The 19,241-nt window shown below is 42.9% G+C and overlaps 2 protein-coding genes and 2 long non-coding RNA genes across 6 annotated transcripts; 2 read left to right on the top strand and 2 right to left on the bottom strand.

The window, feature by feature from the left end:
• Window positions 1–45: 45 nt before the first annotated feature.
• On the bottom strand, window positions 46–14,557 carry LOC104935221 (poly [ADP-ribose] polymerase 14). 2 transcript variants are annotated; one of them, XM_010751028.3, is made up of 23 exons: window positions 14,287–14,557; window positions 13,415–13,497; window positions 12,349–12,373; window positions 11,938–12,012; window positions 11,443–11,616; window positions 10,947–11,072; window positions 10,678–10,779; window positions 8,016–10,191; window positions 7,275–7,529; window positions 6,945–7,020; window positions 6,284–6,520; window positions 5,662–5,883; window positions 4,731–4,845; window positions 4,463–4,612; window positions 3,419–3,481; window positions 3,117–3,302; window positions 2,510–2,713; window positions 2,168–2,289; window positions 1,834–2,069; window positions 1,473–1,744; window positions 1,234–1,373; window positions 852–1,026; window positions 46–585 (listed from the first exon to the last, which is right to left on the bottom strand). In XM_010751028.3, the coding sequence occupies exons 1-23, from the start codon at window positions 14,468–14,470 to the stop codon at window positions 302–304; spliced, it is 5,682 nt and encodes a 1,893-aa protein (XP_010749330.3). In that variant the 5' UTR covers window positions 14,471–14,557; the 3' UTR covers window positions 46–301. The 2 variants fall into 2 exon arrangements, with proteins under 2 accessions (XP_010749330.3, XP_027136193.1); XM_027280392.1 differs by having other exon boundaries at window positions 7,314–7,529.
• LOC109142198 (uncharacterized) lies at window positions 14,456–16,920 on the top strand. Of its 2 annotated transcripts, XR_003462582.1 has the most exons (4): window positions 14,456–14,585; window positions 14,986–15,072; window positions 15,953–16,041; window positions 16,717–16,920. It is a non-coding gene; the product is annotated as an uncharacterized LOC109142198 (long non-coding RNA). The 2 variants fall into 2 exon arrangements; XR_003462581.1 differs by lacking the exon at window positions 14,456–14,585 and having other exon boundaries at window positions 14,650–15,072.
• LOC113746085 (uncharacterized) lies at window positions 16,193–18,670 on the bottom strand. Its single transcript, XM_027280393.1, has 6 exons — window positions 18,378–18,670; window positions 18,052–18,087; window positions 17,558–17,608; window positions 17,159–17,300; window positions 16,930–17,084; window positions 16,193–16,434 (listed from the first exon to the last, which is right to left on the bottom strand). Exons 1-6 carry the CDS (start codon window positions 18,577–18,579, stop codon window positions 16,406–16,408), a joined length of 615 nt encoding a protein of 204 aa, XP_027136194.1. The 5' UTR covers window positions 18,580–18,670; the 3' UTR covers window positions 16,193–16,405.
• Window positions 17,288–17,667, top strand: LOC113746087 (uncharacterized). Its single transcript, XR_003462583.1, has 2 exons — window positions 17,288–17,422; window positions 17,576–17,667. It is a non-coding gene; the product is annotated as an uncharacterized LOC113746087 (long non-coding RNA).
• Window positions 18,671–19,241: the final 571 nt, after the last annotated feature.

The following is a 19,241-nucleotide window of genomic DNA, read 5'->3' as shown; positions in this document are numbered from 1 at the left end:
GGACATCAGGTGAGAATGAAGAAATAAACAGAAGTAAAGAAAAACTACCAGATGAGAAGGTTTATTAAATTGTTTGACTGCACCTGTCATTTACAATACTTAGAGAAGAGTAATCTTGGAATCTCATTTGATTCTTAATAAAACAGCTGAAGTGAATTTCTTAAAACTCTTGCAGTTTTTTAATTAACAGTATTTCAGATTATATTTTCCAAACCAACAAAAAAACAATTGAACAAATGTCAAATGAAGGAAATTTTTTTCAGACTGGACTTGGACTGTTGCACATAGGGATCGCAGCAGTTCAAGTAAATGTGATCAGGTATTCTGGATACGCCTGGATGTCACTGAAGATGATAAACATGGTTGGGTTTGCACTGTTGTCAACAACGCTGTCATACAGGTCTGCAGCGTTCACAGAGCTCTTGGATGGAGGGGCGATCATGCCTTGTCTTCCGTTAGTGAACTCTCCGACCAGGACTCTGGCGAGGTACATGCGCTTGTGTCCTTTGCCGTCAGGCTGGGCGTAGCCCTGCGCCGAGTAATTAGGGTCCACAGCAAAGTAAGAGCCATTGCCATGCATCGCAGCTACAGACAGACAAAAAAGAACAGCCATAAAACATGTGGTTATGACTGCATGTCTGAAGTTACAGTCGGTTGTTGGTAGCTGCTGGAACAGCTCTCAATGAATGAAGTTAACTGTCAACAGGTCAGTAACATGATTGGGTCTAAGAAAGAGCTGATGAACATGACACTGTCTTCAAATTGGACATGATTTTACCAAAACAACTCTCATGAAGTCATAACTAGTGTTTTCTTCTCATTGTTTTACGAGTGTCCATGTGTTTGGTTACCATGTGTTCCTGCGTAGCTGCGGTTGAAGCCTTGATTGTTGATGAGATCGATGGATTTGGCCCCGGTGCCGTGGAAGAGTCGCCTTTCATTGTTCGTGCGTTTGTTCTTTGCCTCCAGCTGTTTCTTCATCAGCTCATAGCTCTGCCACAGTGTCGGATTTTGGACCCGGTCAATCTGCAACAACAACACAGTTATAAATTGGATTTATGAAGTCTAATTTTCAACAGATAAAATCTTAAACTTTCCAGAATTCAAATAAAATCCTGTTTTGGTGTCTGAAGTTCCAACTGAACTTCCAGGTACTTCATCGTCTCACCTAAACCTGAACAACACGCCTCCACCAACACAGACCCACTTCTGATTATCAGAGATTGAACATACACTGATGATGTTTGCATGAAGATTCTTGTTTGTCAGTTCTGTCTCCACGTCTTTGTATTCTTTGGATCCCGCAGTCAGAGGAATCAGCTTGAGGAGGTCACCTTTCATGTCATCCCAATGTGACGGGAGGGCGACATCATCTGCATAAAGAAAAACAAAAGTTCGATTAGATGATCGTCTGTTAAATGACTGTCACGAAAAATCAGCCAAATGAGAACTATGGAAACAAATTCACTCACTTTTCCAATCTTTTCTCAGGAGCTCCAACATTTTGCGCCCGTTAGCTGATTCTGCTTTTTTAAGCTTTACATCAACGTCGTAGGTCTCGTTGTTGATCTTGATCTTCACGTTTTGTTTTCTCTCCAGAGCCTCCTCCAGGGTGAGGTTGGTGTACATGTCGAAGGCCACCATCTTCCCGGTGTGGTGCTGATACTGCCATTCTATCAGTCCACTCATCAGCAAGGCCTTGTTCCTCAAGTTCTCCGTCCTCTCCACCTTCCGGATGATGTCCCTGATGGTGAGCAGCAAAAGGAGTTAAAGGAATATTCAAACATTGTCTTTGTATGGAAGCTTCTCCCCACCTTAAATGAATTTTCTGACCTGACAGCAGACTCAGCAGTATAGACATCTCTGGTCAGACCCTCAATGTGAATTTTGGGCTCCTGGTCCTCCATCCCTTTGTCCAGACGGATGCTAACTGTCAGATTCCTCTGCAGGGCCCTCAGCTCGTCCATGTCAGCCTGCGACAGATGATTGATGAACTGGTCTGTGATGGTTCTCTGCGCCTGCTCGGCCACAATCAGCTCCTTAATCCTTTTTTTCGCCTGACTCACAGCCTGCAGACGTAATGGTTGTGGAGTTCAGTTTCATATTTTATTTTGGCGGGTTTCCACGGTTCACATTTGAAACATAAAGTGAATAAATGAACGTTCACCTTTTCGTTGTCGGCACACAGCTGGAACACTGTGGGCTCAAACTCTTCCCGCTCAAGAACCAAGGCGTCACTTCGCTCGTCCACAGAGCCTGTGAAAAACTGAGCGACGCTCTGAAAAGAATCTGATACGACAAACAATATGATTTGTTTGTATTATTAATCTTTTAATTTTGTATTAGACATATATATTGGACTCTTCCATGACTACTGATAAATACCACAAGAATCAGTTCAATATATGTTTTTATTTTATTCATATCTGTCAAGCGCTTTTATTGCAAAGTTATTATCAGATGTCTCTTGATACAGTTCACAGCTCAGAGCTGATACTGGTTCAAATACCTTTGATCTTGCCGAGGATGCTCTTCTCCTCCACTTCCTGTCCCTCTTTCTTCTTCATACTCTTGTGAAACTCCTTCATCATGCCGGTCTGGAAGATCAGGATCTTCACGCTGCCAACAAACTTCGGATGTTTTTTCCTCACAAACTCCACCACTGCTTCCACCATGGCGTCCGCCACCGCCGACGGGCTGGCCCCTCCCTGACCTAACAGACAGATGATGATGTACGTAACGCTTTACGCGTCTTGTACTTTACAGTAGTGTTGTAGTAGAGTAGTCCATTTCTAAGCTAATGTTAGCAACTGTTGCACTGTCTGTACACAAAGGAGATCTGAATCTATAATCATAAGTAATGTAATCAGAACAAATACTCGAGTACAGCTGAAGTGGGATTACACATGCAACAAATACCAGTTCACTTTGGTGGAATTTCACCACAGAGATTAATCAGTAATGAAAATACGCGTTTGTCCTCTGGGAACATGAAGGTGATCAGTAAACTTTAAGGCTCCTTTTAATCTGATGGCATCACAGTGAAAAGAGGAAAAAAGGAAGTCTGAGCAAAATGTAACTTTGTCAGTGATGTATTAGTTATTCTTTGCACAGACCTGTTCCCAGGGCTGGGAAGGCGACAGACTTCAACTTGTTCTCCTCACAAAACTTCAGCACGGAGTAAACCATGTCCTTGATCCTTGTAGGATCGTTCAGCCCGACGATGTGGAGAATCTGTCTGCTGGGCAGCATCCCAGCCGACGTCAGGATCATGGGACGAGGCTGGTAACCCGGAGAATTCACTACAGACGGGAACCAGTAACACCAGTACGGTAAAACATACGTACTTTGTGGTGCAAAGCAGCGTGATGCTGACGATCAAACAGCGTGTGGATAAATGAAGGTTAAAGTTACATACCGATATTTGAGCACTCCAGCTCAACTGTCGCTCCAGCGCTGTCTAAGATCGCCTTGGACACTCCTGCAAAATTATTGGGACATTGGAACATACACTGATCAGCCATAACATTAAGACCACATGCCTAATACTGTGTAAGTCCCGCTTTTGCTGCCAAAACAACCCTGACCCATCGAGGCCTGGACTCCTCTAGACCTATCTGCTACCAAAACGTTAGGAGCAGATCCTTTCAGTCCTGGAAGTTGCGAGGTGGCACCTCCATAGATTGAACTTGTTTGTCCACCACATCCCACAGATGCTTGATTGAATTGAGATCTGGGGAAATCGGAGGCCAAGTCAACACCTTGAACTCTTTGTTGTGTTCCTCAAACCATTTCTGCATTATCCTGCTGAAAGAGGCCACTGCCATGAGGGACACTGTTCTCATGAAAGAGTGGACATGGTCTGCAATAATTCTTTGTTAGGTGGTACAAGTCAAAGTAATGTCCACATGAAGGTTTCCCAACAGAACATTACCAAAGCATGAAAAGCATCTTTACATAGTTCATTCTGGTGCCATGTGTTCCCCAGGTAAGCGATGCACCTTCTTCCATTGCTCCATGGTCCAATTCTGATGCTGATGTGGCCATTGTTGGTGGACACCATCCATGACCCTGTCACCGGTACTGCTACTGGTACTGACCACTGTAGACTAGGAACACCCCACTAGAGCTTCAGTTCTGGAGATGTTCTGCCGTCATCTAACCATCAAATCCTGATGGTTGTCCATTTTTCAGCTTCTAACACGTCAACTTTGAGGACAAAACGTTGACTTGCCACTGACAGAAACCATGACAACAAGATGTGAGTGTTTTTTACTTCACCTGAATGTTACGACTCATCGGTGTCCACTGTTGTTGTTTTGGGTGGACAGATAACCTTTCAACAAATTTAAAAAAGCTCTTCCTCTCTCACTAATATTTCTCCAAAACATCCATCAACATTTCAATTGAATCACCTTTCAATCACATTTTGAGTTGCAATGCTGCCAACAGGGATAGTCACCTGATTTAAGGGTAAATTCTGGATTGGAGGAGTTGATAATGACATCACAGGCTTCCTTGGTGATGTCTCCAGACGACACCTCGAGGATCAGCTGACCCATCTGCATCCGATACACACCGAGGGAGGGGGACAACACCTGACCAAAGGAGGCTGACACACACAGAGCTCATCTTTAGATTAAAGAGTGGCTGTAACCATGTTTTAGAGAGTAAGAAGCTCTGAAGACGGAGAAAAAAGAGCTCAAAGAAAGATGTTGGAGGCTTCTTACCTGAGGACTGCTGTGATTGGCTCAATGATTGGCCAGCTGGTGACTCATTGAATTCCTGTGCGTCATGTCTGATGTTTCTCTGACCAGTCTGACCTTTGAACTCTCTGGTGAAACACTGAAAAGACGATATTGGCATATTAAACTTGTAAACTAGCTTGTATGAATCTTTTTGGATTTGAAATGTCGTCCACCGATTTTTTCATTAACAATATTGTTTTTCCCACTTATACCCACAATGCAACTGTTGACGCTGTGTGGGAGATTTGGGTGTGTTATGCTAGCAGTGGCTAATGTACCCTGGACAAGTCTGGTGAGCTCACTTTTTTCTAACCCAAGCGTAAACCCACCGTGACGTCACTCGCTGGTTTGATGACCATTCTGAAACCTCGAGTTTGGCATTATGGATGTCGGCATCTTGTTTTTATGGAGCCAGAAGTGACCATATTTGGACAAGAGTTTGCCCGATGTGTCGAGCTGGACGGACTCAGAGACTTGTCAGTCACAAGGTACCCTTAAAGCAAACCCCGCTTTATCGTCTCTTTTCCTCATAATGTACTAAATGAACATCGTGCAGTGTGGAAGACGACTTTAAACTAGAGACCAAAAACTCAGGAGGAAAATGTTTCCTGAACAAACGAATCAACTGAGAAGTCGACTCGTTTCTTTGTTGACCTCATTGTTGCAGACAGTGGACTCTTTCCCAGCTTGGCTTCATGGAGCTTTATAGTGACGTTCAGCTCATTGTTTGTCTGTCAGGCCACAACTTTAGTGTTCTGGTTCACTCTCAGTGCGCTCATGTCATCGTTTGAGAGAAAAAACAATGTACTGGTTGGTACACAGTGAAGCATTTAGCTGGGGAACCCCAACTATGAGGGTTATAGTCGTCACATGAACCCATGAATCCATCCTGCTCAGCAAAATGAAAACTCACATCTACAGTTTGGCTGTCACTCGGATGAACGACGATGTCCACCTCCCTCAGATGTTGAGGAGTCCTGATGCTGCTGTATGAGTGGATCTCCTGCAGCAGGACTCTGGACACCACGCTTCTGGGGAAGCTCAGGTTTCCTGTGCCGATGGCCGGGAAGGACAGCGACGTCATCCGTTGCTTCTCAGCCTCCTTCAGACAAAATCTGATGATGGATTTTAAGTCCTGAGACAAAAACGACGACAAGAAGACAAGTGAGTGTAAACAAACTGCACGCCAGCAGGAAGTCTTTGCTCATGAGAAATTGTGTTTTAGTTTGGGCAGCTGAAATATTGAATAAATGATGTTAAACTGTTTTTACAAATGAATTACTCAGTATGGAGAAAAACACGGCATATTGCCCGGTCAAAGACCGCTTGAAAGGGTGCAGACTCTGGTGTGGTTTGTTTAAGCATTTAGTCATCATGGTAACATATATTTCTGCAAGTGAGTCCTGAAGATGCAGCATTGTCAAAACTTTCCAATCAACAAAAGACGTGTCTGTATAACTTCATGTTAACTCCTCTTGTGTAAATCAAAGGAACCAAACTCCAGGTGTGAACGCCCCTCGGTGTCATCTCCTCACCTCCTCTGCCTGGCCGCCTTCATTGTCCCAACCAGGGCAAACAGCATGAAAGACCTTCTGACACTTGAGGTTGAAACCGTCTGTGACGACGACGTCGCCGTACTGCAGCGAGGCCGACGGGGCTTCAGACAGAACAGCTGACTGCAGGCTGTGCCCGGCTGCCTGCAGGATCGCTGTGGAAACAGCTCCCTGCTTCAGGTTCATGTTCTCTGCGATGGTGTTGACGATGACGTCCGTCTGTGGTCCAAAAATCACAGCATGGTACACGAGATTAGGACTGTGGTAGAAAATGTGGAGGATCTCGAACCTTTCAGCTGAAATACAATGAGTTGGATGCTCATATTGTCCTGACTTCATTTCTATCAAAGAGTAACCTGGTAATGGTGTTACTTATCTGATCAAGAGAAGATTCATTTAGGACAACTGACTGTTCTTTTAAAGGTACAGTGTGTATGATTTCAGATACTTTTATAATCATAACCAACAGAAATAATGGACAAAACTACAAAGATACCCTTTTAGTCAGAGTATAAGAACTTTGCAGAGAGTCACGATCACGCATCAACAGTTGGGACACACACATCCATGTAATACTGCAGTTTATCATAAACTACCTTACTCAAATTATATTTTTGAAAAGCATCACAGGGTCAGTACTCACCATCTGGTCTTGAATGTTTCCCTTACAGAGAACGATCTTCAGACCCTCAGAGGTGGTCTGCTGCATCCTCCCCTGCCTGCAGCCAATCAAAGAACAGGACTGTTGTCATGACAGTGAGTATCGTCACATTGCTGCACCCAAACGTTTGCTTTGGTACTCAAAAAGACAAAAAATGGTGAAAGATGAAACCAGTAGAGACTCTTAGACAGTCAGTGCTTTTTGGACTCACTCATACTACAAGTATGTGGCTCTTTGGTCTCATTGGTTCCTGCCCCTGTCCAATAATAATTAAGAAGACAGAACAAGAAAAAAAGAGACAACAGATAATACCAAGAAGGAAAAGTAGATGAAGAAGCTTCCCCTCCATGCCCTCCATGCCTGGCGTGTTCCCTGGGGCTATGACCTCCCCTGCCATCAGGTCGACCTCCCTGAAATCCAGCTCCTGTCCCCTCGGCTCCTCCTCCTCGTCCTCCTCGTCCTCCTCTTTCACCAAACCGACGGCCCCTGGGCGACTGGCTCTGACCTCCACCTCCACCTCCACCTCCACCTCCTCCTCTACCTCTGCCTCTGCCTCTATGAAATCCACTGGGAAGTAAACAAAACAGTTCTTTAAAACACCTTCCAACAAGTGTGTGTGTGTGTGTGTGTGTGTGTGTGTGTGATGTTTTTTGTAGTCCTGACATTGTAGTTTTGTTGTCAGGTTTGTTCTCTGTCCTAACTCTACTTATTGAGCTTATTGTGGCTCTAACGATGCTGATGTCAGCTGGTCCAACATCTCTGTGCTGACAGCATGTGCATCAGATCAGACTGTATGTTTTCCTTTTGATGGAATTAGGCGAGATGGATCCATTTCTGTTTGACATTTTCTCAAAAACAGACAACTGATATTTTTAGTTTTTGTACTTTTAAATGGATTTTGACCTTTGGACTGAGCCTGTTTACAGTCTATATGCAAAGCTAAGCTCAGACATGAGACTGGTATCTTACTCAGTGTTAAACTATTTCATTGAATATCCAGCTTCAATTCCTTGCAGTATGATCTAACAGTAAAGTTTTATTTTAATAATTTACCCTGTAGCGCCTTTTCCTCTCGCCTTCTGTGGTACTGTCATTGTAGGTCCGAGATCGGAGAACTCTCTGTTGACAGCTGTGGCCAGAACTCTCACTGTGTTATCATTATTGTCCACCATGTGAATCTCAGTCAACGATTTCAGACTTCCAGGACTGTCGCAATACTCCCGCACTGCCTGAGCTATGGTGTCAGCACAGAGGTCAACAGGAAATCCAAACACGCCTGAGCTGATGGCTGGCAGTGCAATGGTGGAGCAGTTTACTGTTTCTGCTTGTCTCAGACTTTCTTTCACAGCAAGTTTCAGACGTGACACTGATGTCTTCTTGTCATAGTCAGAGAACCGGGGACCGACGGCATGTACGACGTACTTGCAAGGTAGGTTACATGCACCTGTTACAATGGCGTCACCTGCGCGCAGCTTTCCAAATTTGGCAGTGTAGTCGTTGCTGATTTTCTGCAGCTCTGGTCCTGCAGCCTGGAGCAGCGCGAAAGCCAGACCACCAATGTGCTGCAAATCCTCATTAGCTGCATTGACCACCGCGTCAACACTAAAGCTACAGATGTCTGCCTTGCTAACTGAAACCAAGACTTCATTGGCAGTTTTCACTTTGCAATAACAATCGCCATTTACTACCTCATAGTCCTCTTCCTCCTCTTCCTCTTCATTCTCTGGACACAGCACCACCACACAGCTCAGCTCTGACATTATTGTAGACAGAAACATGCTTCCTTGAGTGATGAAGTACTTCTTAGCCCCAGGCTTGTCCACAATTAAGTTGTCAGTAGAGAGAGCACCAGTCAGTTCCTGGAAGCAGGATTTAACTTTCTGGACGTGGAGACGAGCCCCAGCGAAGTGAATTTTCGGCCTCTCTTCATCAAAACGGACTGTCACATCATTGGTTTTGGCAATAATGGTCCAATCTTGTGTTTTTTTCTTGTCAATAAACTGAACAACAGCACAGGACTTGACACGAAGGGTTTCATTAACTTGTGAGTAGTTTACAATAAATTCCTTCAGATTGCGGCTGACTTCTTTCACTGGATCCTGGAAGCCGGCCACTGTTATTCTGTCTCTTCTCTCTGGGTGGATCTGAATGGCTACCGTTTTATTCTTAGAGGAGTTGTAGGTGTCTAACAGCTGTTGGTTCAGGACCTGCCAGTCCTTAAGTTTCATTACTTCCTGGTCCTCTACATCTAGAGTCTGCACAGACAAAACTGCCTTCATCTTACTCTCTGCATCAGCAAGGACACTGTCAGAACTCCCTAACAGCAAAACCCCTTTGCTCTCAATGCTGTAGATGGCACTGATGCCCTTGGATGTGAACAGACACTGAGACATGTCCATGGGATCCACTGACTTGAGAAAGTTTAAAAGATGTTGAGGGACATCTACCCGTTTTTTACTCATCCCCACATTTTTCTCCAAGATCCAAGATTTTGTCTTGAAAACCTCCCCAGTCAGTCCTGTGATGGTTAAATTCTGGGTGCCTCCATCGTAGGAGACTTTCATGTCAGGAGAAATGTCCTGTGCAGCTTTCTCGAACCCTTCCTGCTTCAGGATGTAGAACATTGCAGGGGACAAAAGCATTACCTCAGAGACACCATTTGTCTGCCGTTCAATCTGACTCATGGCTTTGAGAACGATATTCTCCACACGAGCCCTGATTTGTTTTATATCGTCAGCTTGGCCGGCCACAGTCAAAACACCCCTGGATGTATCCAGCACCAGGTGGGCGTCTTCCTTGACGACCGAACGGACTTCTTTCTCTGCAGCTTTCCATGCAGGTGCATTTACTGAACATTCGAAGGCTGTGTACTGAGACATTTGCCGACGGAAGGCCTCTTGGGCGGTACTCATCCACATGTCTATTTGTTTTGCAGTGAGACCTTTCTGCCTCAAAAGGCTCGGAAGGGGGCTTAGTTTCACCTCTGGGTTATCCAAGTCCACACTGCAGAAGTACGGCCTCATCTGACTGTTGATGGTTTTCAACAGTTTCTTCATCAGAAGGAATTTCCAGATAACATGGTGAACTTTCTCTGTGAAGGGCTTGGGCAGCTTCCATGATGGTCGTTCTTTGCCGTACAAGGCGGCGCCCAGGGCCTCGTAGTACGGATACACCTTGATAGCAATGGACCGCATCACATAGTCTTCTTTAATGCAAATGGTTTTCACAACTGCAGCAACACAGGAAATAAAAACAGAAAATTCAGGTAAAGAGGTTGTTCCATTTGTAGATTAGTCACAAGACACTCTCACTAAATCTCACTGCTACATCGCCCAATGATATTTTAGACAACGGTGTTCTTCCAGCTTTGCGTGAACACTTTGGGTTTGTCTGTTTACCCCTGTGCACATAGTTTGGTGTTAAACAACTTGACTGGTAACCCAACCCAACACCAACATCTCTGGGATGACTTGGAACACTGACTGTGAGTGAGTAACCCAACATCAATGACCGACCTCATTAATACTGATACTTGCTGGATGGGCGCAAACCCTCGCAGCCAGGAAATGGAAAGTGTGAAACCAGAAGGGTCCACAAACTTTTACATATACAATTCCATATATTTCTTGTTGTTTGGAGTCCAATCCAGTTTCATTATACTTCTATACATTTGTTTTGAAGTTACAATACTCTTGAACAAAGAAAAACTAAAAACCTTTGGGGTCACTGAAAGTTACGATGGCAGCCTGTTCATCTGGGATCATGACGATACTGTCCGGCAGAGCCCAGTTCTTCTCAAAGTACAGCTCCAACATGTCTGGAAAGGAATCAGGATCAAGAATTATGTTTCATTTTTAAACACTGCAGACAGAAAACATTTTTAATTCTGCAAAACCTGGATTACTTAGAATCAGAGGCTGTGCTGAGGGTATATCGTGACACCAGATTAACTTGGGGAACACGTTGATTTAGCAGTTGGTGTACCTTTGACCACAGTCGGAGGAAGACTCTCCACTCGGACGCTCTTTGCTGCCTCCAGCAGTCGAGCGGTCAGTCCGTGTCTCTGCAGCTTCTGGCTGGACTGACTCACAGTGAGGAACTTCTCCACATCTGCAAAAGATTCCAGATCACTAACATTCTGCATCATTCATTGCACAGACATTTGACATCATTTGAAGACTGCTGCTCCTTATTCTGTTGCTTAACGAATGATTTATCGTCTTGTGAAGAAGATCATGTGGTAGGATCTCTATGATCTCTATAGTTCAAATTGAAACACCACCCTGCTGAGATTTTTGCACTACACCAAGAAGTACTACTTCATCAGAAGTTCTACTACATAGAGGAGAACTAATGCAAGTATCTGATCCGGTTATTGAATTAAGACTCAGCATAGGTCTTGATGTTGTCAAAGAGCAGCAGGTCTTCACTGTAGTTCTGTGGATCTGTGTGTTTACTGCAGTGTCAGGTTCCTTCTTACCTGCTGGGCTGTCGAAGGTGATCACGGCTCTGTTGATCTCCCAGATGATCTCCAGACTGTAGCTGCTCTCGTCCAAACTTGAGATGTTCTCCACCAGCATGGACAACAGATCTCTGGACATGTCCTCTGCAACGTTGTCCAACAGCACAGCGAGGCCCTGAACGGACTCCGACTCTGAGAGGAGACAAATAAAAACCTGCGTTACCTTCTTTTCATCTTCAAACATCTCTTGAAAGATTCCTGGAAAGAAACACAAGTTAAGACTAATTATACCGAAGGTTCAAATACTAGATAAAAAAAATAGTACAAAATTATTTATTTTCAGATATTGAGCTAATGCTGCTGATGAAGACCATGAGACATAGCTGAAAGCTCTTGTAATACAATTTTTCTTTATTTAAAATTTCCTGGAAACTATCAGGAACCTTTGAACATGTAAAATAAAGTGTCTTTCAGACTTCCTGTCGACTTATTGTATAATCTGTTTGTTTTTACCGTCTTCTTTCTCTGCAGAGGCTCCATTTCCAGGCTCAGGTTTCGACTTCGGAGTCTTTGAATCTGTCGATGAATCTAAGAATGAAGAAAATCAAACGCGTTCACTTCAGGTTGAAGCTGCAGAAGGTAAAACCTCGTTCTCTCTCTCAGCCGTCCTCATCACTCCGCTAAACCTAAAAGTGACATTCTTATCTCTTTAAAAACACATCACTGAGCTGCAGATGTGGATTAATCCTCAGCTGAAAATAGTCCCCAACAAATACACTGCTTCCTCCTGTTTGCTCTGATTAAAAGCTACAGCGATCAGCTGTTAGGAAACTATAAATCTGTGAGATGCTTTTAAAGTTTCATGTCTTCAGTAGAAACCGATGGGCTCGGAGCTGGAAGACGTTACAGAAGAAGACGTTTTACCTGGGACGTCGCTGCCCGGTGGAGTCTGAGAAGAAAAACACAAAGAAACATTTGAATTTATACAAAATAAAGAAAACAAAAATCTGACAGAAATGTTGCTGCGTAGAGATTTTAACATATTTATTTAATGATCTTTTCACAAACTGAAATCTTGTTCTTTAAAGTGGAGAATAAATTTAAAAACAAACTCAGGAATGACCCTTTAAATGTTACAATTAAAACATGTTGTTGGATAAAAGTTTTTCCAGATTAACAGAGCCGCCCTGACTCAGCTGCTCACTTTGTAAATGTTTAACTTCCATAAAACTCTGCAGTTTGTTTCAGTGCTGAAGATTTCTGTTGAGGAAGTCGACGGACTTTTAAGATATTTTCCAGGGTCACCTTCATAAACTCCAGATGATGTTTAACAACTGTATTTTAGATTTTCAGCTCGCAAAGATCCCAAATCTGTCAGACTGAATCTTAAGTCAAACAACATTTAACTGCAGTCAAGAAACGAGATAATACACGATGTTTGTGGCGTTAGAAGACAAACGAGGTTTTATTTTGTTTTATCAGACGGATGAAGAGTTTTAGAGGCTAACACGCAGGTGCATCAACACGTTTGTATGGTCTGCTGAATAAACATCATCGTCACCATGAGATCATCAGGAATGCTGTCATTCAGGTTATTAAAGAAACGCCCTGTCAGACTCCAGAGTCCAAAACAAACAGCGACAACAGAGGAAGAAGAGTTAAAGGTCAACTTCCTGCTGCCGCCACACGCTCAGAGAAATCACAGAAGAAGAAGAAGAAAGCTATACTGTTATGAAGGAGCAGGTGACTTTAAAGTCATAAAGACACGACTGGTGTTTACAGGAAAGTTATTCAGGTGCAGCATTAGGTTTATGGTTTTGGGCTCAAGCATTTATGTTAAGATCAGAGTCCAACGATGATAAACACCTGAGATCAGTTCCAGTGATCGCACTTATGAACTGAAGTCTGTAAAAAGAAGAAGACTCAAACTACAAATCCCACAGGACGGTGACACGACAGGCTGTAAATCTAAAACATCTTTTCTACTTACTGATGCAGAATTCAGACGTAACTTGATAGTTTTATTCTCCAGGATGATTTCATGGTTTTGCCTGGCGAGGACTCTCGCTCTCACTGAAATCACGTCAAACACTCGAGTCAAAATCAGTTTCCCAGCAGAAAACCAGTCACAGTTCATGAACACGAGAAAGTTTGAAAGGAAAACACGTTGACGGTCACATTACACCTTTGTCATAGAAATATGTGAAGCATGAATTCAGACGTGTTTCCTGATTTGCTCTCAGAGACTACGTCCAGGTTTTAGACAGTCTGTGATAGTCACGGAGACTACGTCCAGTTTTTAGACAGTCTGTGGGGACATCACAGAGACTACGTCCAGGTTTTAGACAGTCTGTGATAGTCACGGAGACTATGTCCAGGTTTTAGACAGTCTGTGGGGACGTCACAGAGACTACGTCCAGGTTTTAGACAGTCTGTGGGGACGTCACGGAGACTACGTCCAGGTTTTAGGCAGTCTGTGATAGTCACGGAGACTACGTCCAGGTTTTAGACAGTCTGCGGGGACGTCACGGAGACTATGTCCAGTTTTAGACAGTCTGCAGGACTTCCTTAAGTTGGAGGATTCAAACAGTTCTTATCATGTCGGACATGTTGACACTTCACTGTATGTCCACACCCATCATCTGAACAAAATGGAGGAGGAGCTGCACATGCTGACTGTGATTGAGCTTAAAACGTCTTCACGTCACGTCATTAGATTTCACGTCATGTCATTAGATTTCAGATAAAATAATCAAATCTTTTAGTTTTGGATTCGATCTTTTTACAGTGTTTGATTATTGAAACATTGTAACTTCATTAAATCTGATCTGAGGTCAGACTGGCTGGAACTTTGACACTCACCCTCCTCTGATCTGAAGTACACAGCCGCTCTCGGAGCTCCGTCCTCGGCCTCCACTCGGCAGTCTCCCCCGCTGGACTTCTTCTTGCTCTGGAAGTAAAGTTGCAGTTTGTTCTTCGCGGTTTTATTCTGAGATGGACTCCAGTCCCCCTCCACGGTCACCGGAGAACACTCGGCTTCAGCCATACTGCCGTCCCGTCCGGTACCAGCACACCGACAGACTGACACGAAGGAGCGGAGTGTGCGCAGGCTTCAGGATACTTTCACTTTCGTTTCTTCACCAAATGTCGGAAAAACAGAAGTGAGTTCAACCAGCTGAGTCACTGAAGCCCGAGGAGGGTCCATGATGTGATCACTGTGACTGATGATGAGGAATAATTATTATTATTCACAGAAAATGGAAACATTTGTAAATAAAACTGTAAAACTGTCAAATGGAATGATGTGGTAAACAAACAAACATGCTTCAGGGTGGGAACCACACATGTAGATACCATCCGTTCACCTTCTCTGCGTCTCACAAAGACAAGGCGGTCTGAACCAGAACTCTCGGATCTGGACTCAACAGTCCAAATTTCCTCTGGTCTGAATGTCAAACGAGCAGAGAGTTTTATAAATGAACACAACGTTTAAAGAGAAAATATAACAAACACAAAGAGACAAAAAGGATTTAATTTGATGATGGAGTTCTGCTTCTCCAGGGTCACTTTGGACTGTGACGGACAGGAGACAGACCTGATCCAGACCGTCTGAGACCAGGACTCCTCATTTAGGAAGAATACATCAGAGTAAGTTAGATTTGAATATATTTGATGCTCAGAATCTCAAATGTTGACTTGTTTACACAGAATATTCATAATCCAACAATAACATATATTATTACAGAGTACACGTGACGCTATCAGGCTGATTATTAATAATCTGCAGAGTAACTGAAGCTGTCAGACAAATGTAGTGGAGTAAAAAGTACAATGTTTCATTGAGATGTAGTCCAGTACAAGTAGATCAAACATGTAGTACCTCAAGTACTTCAAACTGTACTACAGGTACTACAGGTACTACAGGTACTATAGGTGTGTTTCCATTTCATTCCACTTCATACTTCTACTCGACTACATCTCAGAGGTCCATATTGTACTTTTTACTCCATTACATTTGCCTCACAGCTTTAGTTACTAGTTACTTTTCAGATTACAGTTGTTTCTCCTCTCACTGTCCCGTGAACACCTCGTATCTCCACATGATGCTGATGTTTGTGTTTGAAAAGCTTCTCTGGGATTATCTGAACATCTAAACAGACCAACACATGAAGATCTTATAGACCATGATGCATTGCTGCAGTATATAAAGTAGTTTTTTTTAAAAGCTCAGCCTGAAACATCTACAGCAGAAAAATGAAACATTAATGCAGGAATATAAACACAAAAACATCAGAGACAAAGATAGAAAGACAATACTTATAATATTTTTATACTTTTACTTGCAGTCACAGTGTAGTATCAGTACTTTTACTGAAGTAAAGGGTGTGAGTACTTCTTCCAGGTCAAATGTCACTAAATGTGTTTGTTAATATTTTTATTTGCTGATTAAAATGGTAAAATAAGTGAATAAATGACTTTTAATTTGAATGTTATTAACTCTATAATGTCCTCTACAAAACATAAACAGCTTCAGTGTTAATGAACCGTGTTGGACAGATCAACCACGCCACCCAGTGGACAAACACAGCTGTCATCTCTCACCTGTGCTCACCTGAGGTACGTTCATGTAACAACTGATTTGTTTCTGCTGTTCATGAAAGACCAGAATGATGATTTAAACTGATGACTTCAAATCCATGAAACAATTTCATAGTTCATACAACAAATGATATGAACATGGAAGAAAAAGAAAATGATCAGAAGATGATTTATTTCTCAAAGTGAACGATGATTTTATTGGTTTAAAATCCTTCTTGAGTCAATGAGCTCAAACATGTTTTCATCTTTTTCAAACAGAAACTGTACAAAACTCTGAACATGTGTTGAAGAGCAAACATGATTCTGTGACATCACGACACGTCCGATCAGTCGCTGTGTCTTCATATCGTTCAACAGTGATGAACAATAAAGTTTGAAAGCGTCAGGCTTCAGTGGCTGATTTGTCGACACCTGCAGAGAAACACAAGCAGAGATGAGAAATGTCAAACGAGCAGAGAGTTTTAAAAACGAACACGACGTTTAAACAGCAAATATAACAGAAACACAAAGAGACAAAAAGGATTTAAAATAAGACACAAACAGAACGAGACAAACTCAAAGGAAACATCTGAACATCTGGTGGAATCCTCCCACATGTAATAAAAGTTTTAAGCTCAAAGAAGTGAGAGCTGGAAACAGATCTGCAGTCTGTTTTTAATGCGTCTAACTGATGATGGAGTTCTGCTTCTCCAGGTTCACTTTGGACTGTGACGGACAGGAGACAGACCTGATCAGACCGTCTGAGACCAGGACTCCTCATTTAGGAAGAATACATCAGAGTAAGTTGGATTTTGAAGTATTTGATTATTGTTTCTGTCATGTTTGTGAGGACATACGAAGAGTTAGAGTTTACGGAGGTTTAAGAAATGTGAGTAGACAAGTACAGCTCCATGTGTATGTACATACAGTCAGGTTTGGTTGGAGGTGGAGGAGGTGGAGGAGGTGGAGGCGGTGTGGCGCAGCTGTAGGATACCTCCAGGTATCTGGTCTGCTCCTTACAGGGGTATTCACCAAACACCCACTCCGTGACCGGGACCTCACAGGACTTCTTGTTAGCACAGCTGGAGACAGAAAACATCAGAGTGTCGTTCCAAATGTCAAGAGAAGAACCAAAGAGAAGAATTCATGTTCTTACAGATCCTCCACCACCATCTCAGCCCAGGGGAAGGAGCAGTAGGTGTCGGGTCCGTCGTCTGGGTGGCGTTTTCCCTCCCCACACCTCGTCCCCACGCCGACCTTGTACAGGATGTGCTCCAGCTTTATCTTACTGCCAACCTCTGCAGGACGAGAAGGACGACGTTCATTCAAACTGATGAACTTTGACTGATTGGTGTGATTGGCATGTTCTCCTGAGGACCTGAACCTGACTGCTCCCGTCTCCACATTAAAGGACTTTACAGTAAGTATGAAACTACAGCCAGCAGCTCAGCTCACTATAAACACTGGAAACGACTTTTTCTGCCGTTAGTTAAATTCTCCAAAATGTGACAATGAAGTAGAAACTGAATGAACTGTTGTGTGTGTGCGCGCTTACCACATGCTATGTTTGCAGTGTCATTGTGACAGGCGTAGAGGACCTCTCCCTCTGTCAAAACATCATCACCATCATCATCATCATCATCATCACCATCATCATCACCATCATCACCATCATCATCTTCATCATCGTCATCGTCAGGTCACTATCTCCTCAAGTTTTGTGCACTTCATTGTTGTCCTTATTTTAAATTAAATTATTAAAATGAAATGTTTGACTTGACTCTATAAATAAAAAGCTCTGTTTTTCTTATCTGTTAAATCCCATTTTAAGACTTCATTATTATTATTATTATTATTGTTGTTGTTGTTAGTATGAAACATCCCCAGTACAGTTTTAGAAATGTTTTCTAACCACATGTATTAATTTGATTTGACATATCTGGTAGTTTCTACATATCATGTAGTTATGGAGTGATAACTAAAATGTGTGATGTAATAACTAAACTCTGGCTTAAGTCTAAATGTTGACGTCAGTTCTGTTAAACTCACCGGCAGCACGAGTGAAATACCAGGCTGCAGCCAGCACTGAAAGCACAGCACACGGTCACAGAGTTAAACTCTTCATCACTGTAAGCTGCTGTTCTGTAACTCACAACATCAACTGACAAAACGAGATTTAAACAGAATCAAATTATGAGAATTAAGCAACAAATGGTTTTAAAAGCTGTTTTGGAATGAGTCAATGAAACGTCATCAACAAATGAAATATACAACAAATGTTTCTTTCTTCCAGCATCCCTGTCCATGCATCACATCATGACATTCATAACTTATGATGCTACGATTCAGCGAATGATTGAAAAGAGGAAACTCACAGCCGAAGGCGACCAGCCTCAGTGGGACCATGTTGGCGTCTCTCTCTTCCTCTTCTGTCTTCCACCTGCAACGGACAGTCTGACAGTGAAAGCAGCGTCTGGACGTCCAGGTATTTATGTGTCCGTCCTGACAGCAGACATGCAGACGCCTGTCCTGCTGCCGCTGGCATGCAGGGCCTCCTGACCCAGATGTGATGAACATGTAAAACCCTGCAGAGCTGCATGTGAGACATCTATAAATCCACAGGTTTCAGGACCTTTAACACTTTACATCCCAGCTGCACCTCGTTCTCCTCATATTCCTCATTAAGAAGCCCAAAACTTAAAAGAACAACATCTGGTTCTGTTAACTGGGCTGGAAGCTGTGCTCACTAACAGGCATGTTTTGAAGGCCCCAAAGGCCAATTTACTCCAAGACATGCACGAGGTCTGTACAGGGGACTTTAAGGTTTGGGGCGGCTTCAGACAGACTCAGACACAAACACTGACCACTGTCCCTGGAATATTAACTCTAAAATACAAACCAGCCGCGCACAGATCCAAATGTTTCTACAATTCACAGAAGATCTGCTGCTGTGTCGCTGATCTTTGAAGCGAGCCAATCAGAGGTCTGCAGGCGGGATTTAAAAAAGTCTAATTCTATATGTCGACTTGTAGAAATAATAACTTTGCTTTGATCTTTGTGAAAAATGTTGCAGTTAATTATGTTAATTAAAAATGTCACTGGATTGCAGTGCACGTGATTATTTTCACTGTTGATTAACATGCTGATTATTTTAAGGTTAATTTATAAAATGTCAGCTTTACTTTTCAGTTATACAGATTTATAGGTTCACAGCTTCAGGAGATACTTGACTAAAGCAG

The sequence above is a fragment of the Larimichthys crocea genome, chromosome VII (genome assembly GCF_000972845.2).
Source record: "Larimichthys crocea isolate SSNF chromosome VII, L_crocea_2.0, whole genome shotgun sequence".
NCBI lineage: Eukaryota > Metazoa > Chordata > Actinopteri > Sciaenidae > Larimichthys > Larimichthys crocea.
The sequence above is the reverse complement of the archived record's forward strand: the minus strand, read 5'-3'. Positions and strand labels throughout refer to the sequence as shown.

Excerpts from the sequence above, each read along its gene's own strand:
- LOC104935221 (XM_010751028.3), bottom strand. The coding sequence starts at position 14,470 with ATGGCTGAAGCCGAGTGTTCTCCGGTGACCGTGGAGGGGGACTGGAGT. Across the intron at positions 7,530-8,015 it reads AGAGGAAAAGGCGCTACAGG|TGGATTTCATAGAGGCAGAG; the intron begins GTAAATTATTAA and ends TTTACTTCCCAG. Across the intron at positions 2,070-2,167 it reads TGTGTGCCGACAACGAAAAG|GCTGTGAGTCAGGCGAAAAA; the intron begins GTGAACGTTCAT and ends TTACGTCTGCAG.
- LOC113746085 (XM_027280393.1), bottom strand. The coding sequence starts at position 18,579 with ATGTTCATCACATCTGGGTCAGGAGGCCCTGCATGCCAGCGGCAGCAG. Across the intron at positions 18,088-18,377 it reads GAGGCTGGTCGCCTTCGGCT|TGCTGGCTGCAGCCTGGTAT; the intron begins GTGAGTTTCCTC and ends CTGTGCTTTCAG. Across the intron at positions 16,435-16,929 it reads ACCTCCAACCAAACCTGACT|GTGTCGACAAATCAGCCACT; the intron begins GTATGTACATAC and ends GTTTCTCTGCAG.